The sequence below is a fragment of the Podarcis liolepis genome (assembly GCF_965112155.1).
Source record: "Podarcis liolepis genome assembly, chromosome: 9".
In the NCBI taxonomy this organism is placed as follows: Eukaryota; Metazoa; Chordata; class Lepidosauria; order Squamata; family Lacertidae; genus Podarcis; species Podarcis liolepis.
Window position 1 is genome coordinate 76,227,384 of NC_139564.1, and position 16,505 is coordinate 76,243,888.

A 16,505-nucleotide genomic window follows, 5' to 3' on the forward strand; every position below is an offset into this window, starting at 1 on the left:
GACATGGCTGAAGAGAGAAAATGGAAGAGAACAAAGAGTTAAGTTACCTGTTCTCCCATGGTGAGGGGGTGTGACCTAGCTAAGCCTGACAGGACAGCTTACTCTATGGTCTTAACCCCTTCATGCATCAATTAGAGTTAAACATGTTGGTTACTGTATATGAGGCTGGATGAATCCCACAATTTTAAGGGACAACTAGACAAGATGTTGGTGTGTCTATGATCTCTATTTTTCATACAGATACTTGCATGGCCTTCCAGATGGAGCAAATCTTCCTTCACGGCCTAGGACCCGCGTACGTACTGGACTGCGTCTCCTGGTATGCCCCATGGAGGACCTTAAGGTCCATAAATAGCAATGCCCTAGAGGTCCTGGGCCCTAAGGAAGTCAGATTAGCCTCAACCAGAGCCAGGGCCTTTTCAGTGATGGCTCCAGCCTGGTGGAATGCTCTGTCTCATGAGACCAGGGCCCTGCGGGATCTGATTTCTTTCCACAGGGCCTGTAAGACAGAGTTGTTCTGCCTGGCCTTTGGCTTAGAATCAGTTTGATTCCCTCCCCCTCTTTCTTTTTCCTTTCTCCTCCTGTGAAGAGGCTGCACCCTAATGTTTTAATGTTGTATCTTAAACTTTTAAATTGTATTTTAATCAACTTGTTTTTATTATCGGTTGTTAGCCGCCTTGAGCCCGGTCTTGGCTGGTGGGGGGTGGGGTATAAATAAAAAAATATTATTATTATTATTATTATTATTATTATTATTATTATTATTAATGCAGCTTGTATGAAGGGAGATCTAGATTGGGGAGAAACAGTTTGGTACTGATTTAATATGCATTCTATTAACATGCTTTGCATGCACATTGTTGTGGAACATCACAGTAAACATTATTGTATCTGACTGCACATCCTTCAGCTTCAGTACTGAAAGGTGTACATCTTCCCCTTTTCATTTAAAAAAATGGATTCAGACAGAGGGGAAATAAATGTTTTATGCCATACATTATTTCCCTACCCACCAGTAATTAAATTACACTATATTGAGTGAGAGTTTTTTCTTGTAACATATAGACGTGTCATCTTATGTCAGACCTATTTTTCTTTTTTCAGAACACAGTAAGGCGGGGTGGGCAAACATTTTTAAGGTGCATTTTCCTTGGGGGGGGGGGGAATCTTTTGGGTTGCATGCTAGCAGTTGGCAGAGTCAGAAACAAAAGTGTTCCTCATTTCCAACCCAGAAGGAAGACTGCCCTACTCCAGTTTTCACAGTGCCTTCCTCAGATGTTTATAGAGCAGGCATGTCCAAAGCCTGTTTAGGGGGCCTAATCCGGCCCGCCGTTCGATTAAATCCAGCCCCTGTGGCAGCTGGTCAGCCCTCAAGCATGTTCACTTCATCAAATCTGGCCCCCCTGTTATAGAGCATGGTGAATCGGAATCAGCCTTTGTGCTTAGCAGATAGCATTCAGATTGATGCTGAAGCCTAGCGGGCAGCCTTGACCCATAAATCTTGGTCCAGTAGGTTTGCTGAAGGAACCGGAGGACTGGTGGTACAGGGAGTGAGGTGTTGGAGGCTGCCAGAGGGTCATTGGTTCCAGGCACACTTAATTCTCCCCCAGTCCCCACCTTGCACATTCAGAATCTCGAACCTTTGCAGATTTAAAAAAAAAATGAAATGTTTATTACCTGTTCTTCACTCAAGGTCCCAGGATGGGTTATATCATAATAAAACAATTAAATTAAATACATAAATAATGACTCTCACTAAAAGGACAACCAGTAAATAGATGAACAGAGAATAATAATAATAATAATAATAATAATAATAATAATAATAATAATTTGTTTATATCCTGTCCTCCCCAGCCGAAGCCAGGCTAAGAGCGGCTAACAACAATCAAAGTAACACAGCATTCTAAAATCATTCTAAAATAAATTCAAAATCAAATTAATGGCACCCATTGGGCTAGAGTTCTGTGAGGATATTTTTTTGGGGGGGAAATATGAACGAATTCCTATGCCCCACAAATAAGAGAGAGATGCATTTTAAATAAAAGGACACATTCTACTCATGTAAAGACACACTGATTCCCGGACCGTCCACGGGCTGGATTGAGAAGGCGACTGGGCCACATCCAGCCCCCGGGCCCTAGGTTGCCTACCCCTGCTCTAACCACTGCACTGCACGAGGGTGTTTCAGATGGCTGCATCTGAAAATCCGCTGCATATTCAGCTGACCATGCAGAGACAGTGAAGCAGGAAGCTGTGCTGGCCCTGAAGAAAACAATAAAAGGAAATGTTCTCTTTCCCCCACTCATATGTCATGCATATCTCAGCTTCCTTTCAAAAGAAACCTAAATGCATCAAACTATCCAAAAGGGATTGTAGGTGGACATATTTTGAGTATTTGTTTTTATGTAGAAAGAGCCAAGTGATAGCTGGACCTGGATCCTGAGGAGAATGAGAATGGAATATCACATACAGCTTGTGATCTTAAACATAAAGGGGATATACATCTTCCTAATATGGGTTTAGAGCATGGGTAGGCAAACTAAGGCCCAGGGGCCGGATCCGGCTCAGTTGCCTTCTAAATCCGGCCTGCGGACAGTCCAGGAATCTGTGTTTTTACATGAGTAGAATGTGTCCTTTTATTTAAAATGCATCTCGGGGTTATTTGTGGGGCATAGAAATTCTTTCATCCCCCCCTTCAATATATAGTCCAGCCCCCCACAAGGTCTGGGGCACAGTGAACCGGCCCCCTGCTGGAAAAGGTTGCTGACCCCTGGTTTGTACAGTGGTGCCTCGCAAGACGAAAAGAATCCGTTCTGTGATTCTCTTCGTCTAGCGGTTTTTTCGTCTTGCGAAGCAAGCCCATTGACGGATTAGCGCTATTAGCGGCTTATCGGATCAGCTGATAAGTGGCTTAGCGGCTTAGAAAAAGGGGGGAGGGGGGGAAAACCCGCAGGAACTCGCAACGCATTGTCGTCTTGCAAAGCAAGCCCATAGGAAATTCGTTTTGCGAAGCACCTCCAAAACGGAAAACTCTTTCGTCTAGCGAGTTTTCCGTCTTGCGGGGCACCACTGTAATGGTAATGGGACCCCTGACTGTTAGGTCCAGTCGCGGACGACTCTGGGGTTGCGGAGCTCATCTCGCTTTACTGGCCGAGGGAGACGGCATTTGTCCGCAGACAGCTTCCAGGTCGTCAGAAACTATGCAAACACTATGATTTCTGTTGAGGTCTTTTGTGTGTGTTTTAATATTTTGTTGGGAGATGCCCAGAGTAGCTGGGGCAATCCAATCAGATGGGTGACAAGTTGTTGTTGTTGTTGTTGTTGTTGTTATACATGTGAAGCTTATTTTCCTCAAAGAATTCTGGGTGCTTTAGTTTGTAAAGGATTTATGGGAATTATATCTCTGTGAGGGGTCAGTGATAGTGCCCAGAATTCTTTGAGGAGGAAAAGGGTAACACAAATGTGATTTCAAGGTATAGTGTGTGTATGCTTTTTTGCACACAATGCCCACTGAAATCAACGAAAAAAGATAGACCTGACATTCTTTTCACGTTGATTTCATTGGGCCTAAGGGCAACAAACAGACTGCAGTCCTGTAAATAAATGCTTGTAATTGAATACAGTTGAACTCAATGGGGCTAACTTGCACTGTTGGGGTTTGGCTGCACTGGAGTTTACGGTTTGTATTCGCATTTGATTTGCATAGTCCATCTTATGTTCCCCTCAAACGCAAATCTTTATGCTTTCCCCCTGAAAATTTAGGTTTACCTAATGCAGGGTTAATCCAATAAATTGGGGAAAATGGGGCTTCATACTATTGGTTTTGGTGAGGGGTTTTTTGGTGGCGGGGGTGGGGATCAATCGTCACTTTCTGCCACTCTTTCCATGCCCACTACTTGCTCAATTATTTCTTTTCTGGGGGTGCTTGTGACTCGTCCTAGTTCACTCCCCCTTTCATTTCATCTCTCAGAAAACCACACAAGAAAATTTACAATTGCCTATGTGCTTCTGCACACTTTTGAGTGGGTTTAACACACACACCAAAAAGCCCTCTTTGCATGCCCTCTTGATATATATTTTTTTGCATAATAGAACCAACACATTAGAAGGGGAAGGCTACTGTTATGAACGGAAATACATGTGAGTGTAGATCACTCTTGTCTAACTCAGATAAGGGGAAAGTCATCCAAGAGCTAAATAATGCTTGCATGTAGACAAGCCCTAAGTCTGGAGTCAAATTATGATTTTTAAAATTGTGTTCCTTTCAGTAGTATTTATGAAAGCAGAAGATGTGATAGTTGCTAGAAAAGGCCAAAATCAATCATACATGTGGCAAAAACGTGTCTAATTTAAATTTTCTTGACCTCTGCCCCCTTCTCAGTAACAGCATAACTTGACTGGATAACCACCTGACCAAAATCTGGAATTTGGATGAGATGGCAATTCACTTAAAATCAAATAGTTTTTCGAAAACGGCCTTGTGGGTGAAATTGGGACCCCTGCTGGGCCAAATATGACCTATGAGTGAGAGAAAGTTATAGGGCTGCAATTAACTATTATACATTCTATTGTAGGTCAGGTCACCATATCTATATAGATCTGTCAAATTAATTACTTCCAGTGACAACATTATGACTTGTATATTCATTGACCGCTAAAGAAGACCCCCTGTGAGGGCTCATCCACATTTCCGCTTGTTCCGTGTCTAGAAAGCACAACTCTGAGTGGTTTCCCCCTTGCCCCACTCCTTTCCCAGGGAAAACTTGCTCTTTTGTGCTCAGCCAGAGCAAACATCAACCTGGAGAAAACCCGAATTGCTGTTTGCTCCAATTGAGCACTAAAGAGCAGTTTTCCCCAGAAGAAAGCAGCAGGAAAAGATTACGGGTAGATAAGCCCTGAGTTGAATTGAATCTGGTGTTCAGCATTAATTTTATCGTGGTCATCAAGGAGTTGGTCGCCTGATGTATAGGCATCACCTTACATTGTTGTGTCAGTAATGATTTAACCTAATCAAGGGGAAGGTTTTCAAATGCATAGTAAGTAACTACACCTACCTGTGTGGACTCAATCTAGATGAGCATGAATGGTTCCAGACTGAGAAAAACTACATTGGTCAGGAAGACTGATTGTAAGAGCCCTGGGTCACAAGTTTGTGTGCTCCTGACTGGGGAAGCCCAGGTAAATGTTGGTATTTATTTATTTATTTATTTATTTATTTATTTGCACTCCACCCATCTGACTGGGTTTCCCCAGCCCCTCTGGGTGCCTTCTAACATACATAAAAGCATAATTAAACATTAAAACATTTAAATCTGGTAGCCAGGATTGTTTTATTAGCTTCACCCAACTGCAGACGTTTCTCGAGAAGGTAGACCTAGCCACAGGGATCCATGCTCTGGTCATGTTCATACTGTCCTCCTGTAATGCATTTTATGTGCAGCTGCTTTTAGAGGCAGTCTGGAAACTTCAGCTGGTTCAGATTGTGGCTGCCACAGCCCTAATGGGTGCACAACAGTCAGCTTCACCAGTTCCTGTATTATACCAGCTACGCACTGACTTCTGCTATGTTTCTTGGCCCATTTTAAAGTGCTTAAGCTATAAAACCCTAAACGGGCCTGAGCTGTGTGATGGACCATGTGCACCCATGCCATCCAGACTGCACACTGAGGTCTCAGTCAGAGGCCATCTTGGTGTGTCCGCTGCCTAGGTCTATGAAGTTGGTGACCATGTGTCAGAGAGGACCTTTTATGCAGTGATTGTTCCTTTGGCACACCCAGTGGAACTGTGCTAACATTGCTGAGCTGCTTGTGTGTCACTCTGACTTGCACCTTTACTTTACTATGTTGTGATTTGGCTGGATTATAGTCAAGATGTTAAATGTTTTTAACCATTGTGGTTCCATCATTGATCCTATTAGGGCTTAATTTGATCCAGGACTCAGCACGGTGCCTGTTTTCTGTGCAAAGGCTTCCAGCCTAGGATATATGAAGTGAGAAGACAGGTCCCTGAACACTGGCATTTTTTCACCAATGAGTAAACCTGGGAATCCCCCCTTGACAGGGCCTGGGGAAGGGCTTCCAGCCTGAGCTGCTGGTCAGGAAGACTTGAGCCCCACTATTTATTCTGCTGTTGACTGCAGGAGGCAAAAGCAAAGCTGAAGTCTGCCCCTTGAGTGATGCACTGGTTCTAAAAGCTGAAAGCAATAAAATGGATATAATCTGCTAATTTGGAGTTCAGGATTTCAACAGGCAAAGAGCAACAAGTCAGTTTTAAAGAAGAGACTCTAAGATTAACAGTGTCTGTTAATGGTCAACTAACTTGCAGAGTTAGCTAAACTGTCCAGATCAGATGTGAGCCAACAGGAAAAGAGAAGTGGGGGGAGGTTCAAACAGGAAAGGATGTATCGGGAATTAGTTGGAACAAAACTGGTAAAATGTGCCTTATGTTGCTGAAGTGAAAATTAGGAACCAGCAAGGCTGGGAGGTAGGTGTACTCTCTCTCAGACTTTTTGTTTGTGTGTTTTGATTCAGTTCTGTGGCTCTCATGGGGCCGACCCTATCATTAGGCAGAGTGAGGTGTTTACTTCAGAACAAGGGCAACAAATTGTTAGCTATTCTAATTTTGTTGTTGTTGTATTTTGACTGTCGGGAAGAGGCACTTGTGAGATTTTTCTGCCTCAAGTGCCAACATAACTTTCCCTACTATGGTCCTTTGACCTTAACGTGAGGTTGGGGTGAGGCACCATTTGACGTTCTGCTTCAACTAGCAAAATGTCTTGGGCTGGCCCTCTCTGCAGCTATTTCAGATACTGGGCAACTAACGCAGCTTTTTGCAGGAAGACTGAATGCATGAGAAGAGAAGAGAAGGGGATTAGTCTGTAAAATAAAATAGTTGCGGTGCCGGGTGTGTGTGTGTGTGTGTGTGTGTGTGTGGAATGGCAAACTGATGTAAAACTCAGCTTTTCAGGAATTTGCACAGGATAGATTATTTTCTCTTCCTAGATTATGAAATCCAATGAACCCTTAAGTCCTAAGTCATTCCCCCCCCCCTATTTCCATATGCACACTTTACACTGTCTTTCCCCCTATCCATGTAGGTCAAAATGACAGCTGGTGTAGTTTGGGGGTTAACAGAATGAAAGCTGAATGACCACTGTAAACAAGAGCTTCCCAGCTGGTGTCTACCATGGGTGTGCAAAGTGGGGGCCATTTTATAATTAAGGAGAAGCAGCGGGAGGGGGCAATTTACTATTGAAAGTTTATTTCCCCGGCCACTTTCTCCCAGCTGTAGGTTAATAAGGGAAAAAAGGGAATACTGTACGGCAGCCGGGAAAGGATGAAACAGCCCCTCCCCCCCCATCTCCTGCTTCTTCCCTCCAAATGCACCCCAGCAAATCCTTGGCAATTGATGGCATCCATTTAGTTGGGTTTCTGGTGCTTGCTGCTGAAAAGCAGTTCTCTTCTGGGTGCAGGATGGGGTGCCATAAATAGGAATATGGTTATGAGCCTTGCCTGTATCTCTCCTTTTCCATTGATTCCAGAGAGACAGCAGAAGTCATTTTTTTTTTATCTGGGAGCAATGATTAATTGGATGTGGATTAACAAGCTGAGGTTTAATCATGTAAAGACAGAGAGGTGCAATAGGAGAACTAATCCAGGATTAGCTGCGCAGCCTGTTCTGGATGGGGGTTGCTTACTTTAAAATATACGGGGCTTCTTGAAAGATCAGCGGCTTAAGGGTCTCCTGGATCCTGCCTTGGTCCTGGGTGGTCAGGTGGCAACTATAACTAGGACTGTGTCCATACTCCCATCCGGTCCAGTGTGATCCCAGCACTACTTTGGGAAGATGTGCACCCACAATGTTAGCAACAACCCATATCCTGTATCATATGAAATACTGCATTTTTATGTGTTTCCTCCAAACCAGCTTTGATCCAAAGAAGATTAAGAAGAACCACCACCCATTATTATTATTAATGAATTTTAACCATTTTAATTTTACCTTTATTAATTCCCCACATCATTACTCCATACTGAATAATACTAAATTATTCCATCCATGTACATAGTCCCTCCTCTAAGATCACACATTGGACCAGTATTCTATTTTTGTTTCTCATTATATATTTGCTTGTTCATATCCAGGTCCATATGTTCAGCTCCGTGTCCTGTTGTGTTTACAATGGTATCCCAATCTCCACCTCTTAGACCTTCCATTTTTATTTTCCCCAGTCTTTTTCCAGAGATAGCGCCATGGTTTTAATAGCAACATTCTCTTATTTCACTCCAGATTGTATGCAAAGTACTTTCTCTCTGCTAAAACTAAAAAAAGGCCAGGAATGAAGACTGAAAGCTTTTTTTCTGCTCTTCACTTCATCAACACTATATCCAGATAGTTATCCAAATCATTTGTGACTTTATCTTCTACTTCTCCTCTAAATCCTTGTATGGAGGTCATCTCCATTTCCCTTTCCCTTTCCACATGACCACCAGGTTCCTTCCATTTGATCATTTCTTGATCTAGTCCTGCCAACTTTTCATCAGTTTGGTCTGGAGCCTCTGTGTATTCCCCATTTCCATTTTCTGCCTCATATTCCTCTGACTCCTTTTTTCCATTATCATCTGGCTCATTTTCTTCATTTTCATCAAACATTGATCAGATCATTTTTAATTGTTCAGCCATCAATTGCTGAACAATACCAACAGTCACGGATTGATCCAAAGGTACCTTCACCATATTAGATGCTTTTAATGTTCTTGTTATTATTAGCCACTCAATCCACCTTAATATAGCCTGCTTAAAAACTATAGTCTTGGACTTCTGCAGCTGTGACTGTTATCTAGAAACAAATTCTTTTTCTCATGAGAGACATTTTCTTGAGTTCTTTAGTGGAAGTGGTAGCTCAGTCTCATAGCCACAATACTATATCACGTCAGTGACACCAACAGAGTTTGTGTGGTAATTTGCTTTTTATAGAGCTGGTAGTACCTGAAAAAGATGGAGTCCTCAGTAGCAACAGGAGAAGAACAATTTGGCACATCTGTTTCTGAGTATGATGCTGTCACAGAGGGAAAGAATCCTTGCATCTCTCCCTCACACCTGCAACCCAAGCAGAAAACCAGCTGGGAAGAGAACGCCGAGCTACTGGGAGAGAGCACCTCTCCTTGCAAGCTTGTGCCTTTGTCCAGTGTGAATGAGAGAATTGCATTGCAGCAGCAGCAGCAAAAAGGTAAGGCCTGTTAACGTCCTCCAGTTGTTTCGCCTCTCCTCAACCCTCAAACATATAATAATAACAATAATAATAATAATTAAATTAAATTTTTCCCCCAGTAGCACCTTAGAGACCAACTAAGTTTGTTATTGGTATGAGCTTTTGTGTGCATGCACACTTCTTCAGATACCTGAAGAAGAAGAAGAATAGTTCAATCTGCTTCAATACTCATATGTTGCCAGTGAAACTATGTCAATTATGGTAGCATTGCAGTCTAAAAGGGAAAATCACAGGGGTAACGTTGTATTATTTATTTGGTTTTGTTCTTAGAAAAAGGAGTGTCTCAATTGAAGTTCTGTTAAGTAAGGGGATAATTTGCATTCATGAATGCATTCAGCTTGCATTCAACTGGCCGTGGTTCAGGAGATTACTCTGCAGGCTTCATTACTTAAATTCCCAGTGTTTCTGCTCATAATATTATTCAACACATTTTTAACAATGGAATATTTCTGCTATACATGATGAAAATATCTTTTTGACATTTCTGATGTTTTAGATAGGTACAATTACAGTGGTGCCTCGCAAGACGAAATTAATTCGTTCCACAAGTCTCTTCGTCTTGCGAGTTTTTCATCTTGCGATGCACGGTTTCCCATAGGAATGCATTGAAAATCAATTAATGCGTTCCTAGGGAAACCGCCTTCAGGCCAGGTCCGGGGACAGTCTGTCCCCGGACCTCTTCTGAAGGCTGGGGGGGGGGGACAAGGGCTTTTCTTCCCACCCCCAGCATTTTAAAAAACCCCGGGACAGCGGAGGACTTCTCCGCTGTCCGGGCGATCTTAAAATGCTGGCGGGCGGCATTTTAAAATCGCCCCGGGACAGCGGAGGACTCCTCCGCTGTCTGGGGCGATTTAAAAGCCCCTGGGAAGGCAGGCAGGGGGGACAAAGACTTTTGCCCCCCACCAGCCTTCAGAAGAGGTCCTGGACCTCTTCTGAAGGCGGGCGGGGGGGCGAAAGTCTTTGCTCCCCCCCGCCTGCCTTCAAAAGCCCTCCGGGACAGGCAGGCAGGGGGGAGCAAAGACTTTCGCCCCCCGCCCGCCTTCAGGAGGTGTCCCCTCCCCCCCGGCTTCGGAGCACCGTTCCGAAGCCGGGCGGCGGTGGGAGGTGTTCCCGCCCCGCCGCCCAGCTTCGGAGGAGCCTTCTGAAGCCCGGCGGCGGCGGGAGGTGTTCCCGCCCCACCGCCCGGCTTCGGAGGAGCCTTCCGAAGCCCGGCGGCGGCAGGAGGAGGTGTCCCCGCCCCGCCACCAGGCTTCGGAGGAGGTCCGAGGACAGTGGGGAAGACACGCTGCGCTTCCCCGCTGTCCCTGAGATTTCCCTATGGGCTGTCGTCTTGCGAAGCAAGCCCATAGGGAAATTCGTTTTGCGAAGCGCCTCCAAAACGGAAAACCCTTTCGTCTAGCGGGTTTTCCGTCTTGCGAGGCGTTCATCTTGCGGGGTACCACTGTACTTGGAAGTAAGTTCCATAGTAAGGGACGCGGGTGGCGTGGGTAAAACCTCAGTGCCTAGGGCTTGCCGATTGCACGGTCGGCGGTTTGAATCCCCGCGGCGGGGTGCGCTCCCGCTGCTCGGTCCCAGTGCCTGCCAACCTAGCAGTTCGAAAGCACCCCCGGGTGCAAGTAGATAAATAGGGACCGCTTACCAGCGGGAAGGTAAACGGCGTTCCGTGTGCTGCGCTGGTGCTGGCTCGCCAGAGCAGCTTCGTCACGCTGGCCACGTGACCCGGAAGTGTCTCCGGACAGTGCTGGCCCCCGGCCTCTTAAGTGAGATGGGCGCACAACCCTAGAGTCGGACACGACTGGCCCATACGGGCAGGGGTACCTTTACCTTTTTAAGTTCCATAGCGGTACTTACTTCTGAGTTAATATGCATAGAACTGTACTACTGTTGGTATTCTAATTTTTACCACATTTATTTATTTATATTTATTATATATAGTATAGTCTTTCATAATAAAAAGGAATAGTCTTTCATAATAAAAAAGTGAAATACTGCAAATATTCACATATCCTTTTGCAAAAGGAAGAGGCATCTGCAAGCCACTGCCAATCAAAGTAGACAGTTCTAAGCTAGATGAAGTAATCTGACTTCAGTATAAGGTAGGTTAATCATATGTTCATATTCACAGTCTACCAAACACATATTTTCAGATTTACCCCTGAAGATAACCATGGTAAGATGTAAGACTGGGCTTCCTGACTCTCAGCTGCAGGGTTATCTGAGAGGACGACTTCGTCTTCTGGAAAACGATGACAAAAAAGCCAGGGCAGTTTTCTGTGTAAGTCATTTACAACCAGTTATTATCCACAATTGCCTTCAGTGCCACAAAATTAAGCTTCCAGGATCTATAAAGCCATGGGAATTGTTTTTGCACAGCCTGCTATCCCTCGTGTAGAAAATATGGCTGGGCATCCCTGTCTCTGTTACCTGCAAAGCACAAAATGGTCACAACTTAAGGGGGCAATAATTTTAGCTCTGTAGCTGAAGCCAACCTTATTTCTTGGTGCTTTATGGCTGCCAACGCTTAGAATGCTATAAAGCTGAAATAACAGCACCTGCTGTATTCTCAGGCCAGTTATAGTATTCATCTTTGAAAGCCCTAAATGGCCTGAGAGGAGGGATATTCACAGGACCACTTGCTGCTTTCAGGCGCCTGGCACAGATAGGAATCTCTTGCCGCCCACTTTGCTTCCCAGGAGGCGTTTCCACCCCCTCCCCACTTTCCTCACAATTCAACCCAAGAAGGATTATTGCAATGTGCCGTGATCGACAGGAAGGTCGTCTCTGGATGAAGATTAGCTCCACCCCACCCCACCCCCGCAGTCCTGCTCTCTCTCCCCCCCCCCCACACTCTCAGCTGCTCCCCCGTCAGCTGAGCCACACAAGGGGAATTGCAGGGAAAGGAAAGTTTAAACCTTCCCTCCCGCTGCCATCATTCTGATGTATCCCCACCACCGCTGCTCTTAAGTTGAATAGTAGCAAGGGGCCCAGTTATCATGGGGCAATGCAGGGGAAGGGATATTTAACCAGGCAAGAGGTCTGGGAGAGAAAGGGTGTGAAGTACCGCTAATCCTTCCCACTGCCATTTCTGGCTCAGTCCACTGCTGAAAGATTAGTCCAAGTCCAGCCTTCTTTGCCTCTGCTGGTTAAAACTTTCCTTCCTCTTCACTGCCCCTTGTGCTGCTCAGCTGAGTGGAGCATCCAGGTCAGGTTGGTGAGAAGGGACCTGGACAGCAGACAAAATTTAGGATTTATCTAGAGGGCCCCCACTTCTTTTTCCTGCAGCTTGGCTGGGTATGTTGTGGCCCATGTAAGATCATAGATTGGCACTGAAGCAGCCCAGGGAGTGCAGATTGCACACTTCTGAACAAGAAATAGAAAATGGCATGTTTCTAGGAGACTCTGCATACTAACCAGACAATGTGCATATTACCCAGTAAATGTACCAAATGTAATTGACACATGCCCAAACCTCTTTGGAGATTCTAGATTCAGGTGGGTAGCCGTGTTGGTCTGACGCAGTTGAAATAATAATAATAATAATAATAAATGGTCCAGTAGCACCTTAGTTTATAAGGTGCTACTGGACAATATTTTATTTATTTTTATTTTTATTCCCTTTGGAGATTATGTATCATATCTGGAGAATGTATAAAATTCAGTAAATATATGCTCATTTCCCACGACCTGCTGGAAATTACGTATATTGACTGGGAATATGGAATTCTCTCGTCACAAAAGGTTTGTTTGTTTCATACAATTTACCGTATTTTTTGCACCATAACACTCACTTTTTTCCTCCTAAAAAGTAAGGGGAAATGTCTGTGCGTGTTATGGAGGGAATGCCTACAGGTGGCATGCCTACGGATTTTCCTCCTCTAGAAACTACGTGCGTGTTATGGTCGGGTGCGTGTTATAGAGCGAAAAATACGGTATATACCACTTGATTATAAAATAAAAATAAAAAAAATCTCAAAGCAATTTACAAAACAATACAATGATCAGTAAAAAAACAGTTAAAATTATTTAAAATGTTCAAATTAATTAAAACAGCAATAAGCTAAAAATGGATTAAAACATATGTGAACATTCTGCATATCTGGTTAGTCTTTGTCTAAACAAAAATGTTTTTAGTAGGCACTGAGAAAAGTCCAATGAAGGTGCTCGCCTGATGTCAGTAGGCAGGGCGCCTCAAATTGTGAGTGCTGGCACGCTAAAAGATTGATTTCTTTCGAACACTGAACAATTATTATGTGGCACCTGTAGCCGTGCCAGTTCCGCAAATCGAAATGGTCTGGTGGCAGATTTGGCATAAGGTGATCTCAAAGATAAACTCGCAGGATTATGTGCACATTCTCTGAAACCTGGTGACTCTGCACAATGGCCAGTTGTGTACATTGACCACTCAACTTACATTCCTATTAACACATGCAGGGCTTTTCTTTCCAGCTGGAACTCACCAGAACCGAGTTCTGGCACCTCTTTTTCTAGGAAAAAAGCCCTAGTTGCAAAATACATGTATGCTTTTTTGCTTTACTCGGTGTAGCTGGGTTGCTCTCTCTCTCTCTCTCTCTCTCTCTCTCTCTTAATAAATATTTATTAGGATTTTACAAATTATAACAAGCATATCAATACACACAAACACAAACAAAAAATAAAATAAAAAGAAAGAACAAGCATAGTTTCAATACCTTATTTTCTTAAAACTTATTTCACCGACCTCCTCATACCTCCCCTTTCTGCATTCCCATTTCAAAAATTTAGTTCAGCAAATCCTCACCCTTAATTTTGTCTAATTATTATCTTTACTTTCCTTTCACTTAATCTTTACAGCTGTACTCCATTTGATTTTAAAAACCACATCATTCTAAAATTCATAAATTTTACAGTATTTCTTAAGATAATTCTTAAATTTCTTCCAATCTTCTTCTGCCGTCTCTTTTCCCTGGTCTCGGATTCTGCCAGTCATTTCTGCCAGTCCCATATAGTCTATCACCTTCATCTGCCATTCTTCCAAGGTGGGTAGATCCTGTGTCTTCCAATACTTTGCGATGAGTATTCTTGCCGCTGTTGTAGCATACATAAAAAATGTTCTGTCTTTCTTTTGCACCGATTGGCCGACAATGCCCAGGAGAAAGGCCTCTGGTTTCTTGGGAAAGGTATATTTAAATACCTTTTTCATTTCATTATATATCATTTCCCAGAAAGCCTTAATCCTTGGGCACGTCCACCAAAGGTGAAAAAAAGTACCTTCAATTTCTTTACATTTCCTGGGTTGCTCTGTCTCACTCCAATCACGAATGTAGCTTCCGTAGGTCTGTTTCTCTTGGGGCAAACTTGTGGTTTAATTATTTCCACCATGGTTTTTTCTCTTTTAGCTCAAATATGATTTAACTGGCTCCTTCCATAGGACTCACATACAGTGGTGCCTCGCAAGACGAAAAGAATCCATTCTGTGATTCTCTTCGTCTAGCGGTTTTTTCGTCTTGCGAAGCAAGCCCATTGAAGGATTAGCGCTATTAGCGCTATTAGTGGCTTTTAGCGGCTTATCTGCTGATCGGATCAGCTGATAAGCAGCTTAGCGGCTTAGAAAAAGGGGGGGAGGGGAAAAAACCCCCGCAGGAACTCGCAACACATTGTCGTCTTGCAAAGCAAGCCCATAGGAAATTCGTTTTGCGAAGCACCTCCAAAACGGAAAACTCTTTCGTCTAGCGAGTTTTCCGTCTTGCGAGGCATTCGTCTTGCGGGGCACCACTGTATATGTATTTTCTTCATCTGTATTGGAACTGTTTTTAAATATATATATATTTTAAAGATGTTGCAAAGAATTTGTATTGTTTCATCACTTGTTCGCTGCCCTGGGCTCCCTTGGGAGGAAGGACAGGATATAAATTTAATCAAAAGCAACAATCAGCAACACATGGGTGTTTTTGCCTTTCTTAGGAGTTGTCTGCCAGGCTGCTGTCCATTCACAGTGAAGACCAACTAATAGTGGTGACATTTTGGACCTTTGAAGAAATCTGGAAGTTTGTAACTTATTATTCCCTTGGTAAAGCACTTCTGCCTATAGGAAAGTTAAGATTTTTTGTGATTCATTTCTTCATAGTAAGAAATATAAACCAGCTTTTTTCAATGCTTGCTATTCTTTCTGCTTTCTTTTTTGGAAACATGCTGTTTGATTTTTACAGGTACCAAAGGGCTTGAAAATGGAAGGGTTTTCAACATCTTTACTCATTACTCAAAGTGAAAACACTTGTAAGGATGAAATATTTATCAGCATAGCTTCCACTAGATAAAACTGAGGGCTGTAAACTCTCCATTTCTGTTAGGCTGAAGATGGGTGTCATAAATTAAAAGTACATAATTGAGCACTATGATGACGATGACAATGATATTTATTTTATTTTATTTTATTATACCCTGCCCTTCATCTGTAGATCTCAGGCTGGTTCACAGCATAAAATTACAAAATAAAAAGCACAAAGTACATAATAAAAGTAAGAACAAAAAGCAAACTAACAGTCCCCCATCCAACAACACATTTAATAGGGCACCGGGTGTTCATAAGCCAAAGGCCTGATTGAAGAGGAACCTTTTTGCCTGGCGCCTAAAGGTGTATAATGAAGGCGCCAGGCGAACTTCACTGGGGAGAGCATTCCACAGACAGGGAGCCACTGCAGTGAAGGCCCCGTTCTCACGTTGCCACCCTCCGGACCTCTCGTGGAGGAAGCACATAAAGGAGGGTCTCAGATGATGATCTCAGGGTCCGGGTAGATTCATATGGAAAGAGGCAGTCCTTGAGGTATTGTGGTCCTGAGCCATTTTAAGCCTTTATAGGTCAGAACCAGCACTTTGATTTGGGCCCGAAAACTAATTGCCAGCTACTGTAGTCCAGCCAGGATCGGTGTAATGTGCCTGAACCATTTTGCCCCAGTAATCAATCTGGCTGCCAAATTCTGCACCAGCTGAAGTTTCTGAACCATCTTCAGAGGCAGCCCTACGTATAACATGCTGCAGTAATCTAACTTTGAGGTTACCAGAGCATAGAGCAAATGGTTTTTATTCTCCATGCTTGCTTTCAAGTCCTTTTTCTTTAGTTTTAAAAAGTTTGTTTCATCTCTGTTACGACAAATGAACTGAATTCAGAAATGCATAAAAAGTAGGCTACATGCACATCCCTCTTGCCCTAGTTTTCAAAATCGGCCCCCTAAAGGGTTCATATCATCGAGGGTGG

General features: G+C 43.6%; 1 protein-coding gene across 3 annotated transcripts in view; it reads left to right on the forward strand.

Annotated features, from left to right (window-relative positions):
- The first annotated feature begins 5,231 nt into the window (after positions 1 to 5,231).
- The window catches only part of SH3TC1 (SH3 domain and tetratricopeptide repeats 1), a 36,902-nt gene continuing 25,628 nt past the window's right edge, over positions 5,232 to 16,505 (forward strand). The window contains exons 1-4 of one of the 3 annotated variants that reach the window (XM_083460694.1): positions 5,232 to 6,486; positions 8,980 to 9,241; positions 11,422 to 11,549; positions 15,215 to 15,320. In XM_083460694.1, coding sequence (XP_083316820.1) covers positions 9,001 to 9,241; positions 11,422 to 11,549; positions 15,215 to 15,320 — 475 coding nt within the window. In that variant the 5' untranslated portion in view covers positions 5,232 to 6,486; positions 8,980 to 9,000. Of the gene's footprint in view, positions 6,487 to 8,979; positions 9,242 to 11,421; positions 11,550 to 15,214; positions 15,321 to 15,465; positions 15,527 to 16,505 lie in introns of those variants that run through there. The other 2 variants (XM_083460695.1, XM_083460696.1) reach the window with 2 other exon arrangements.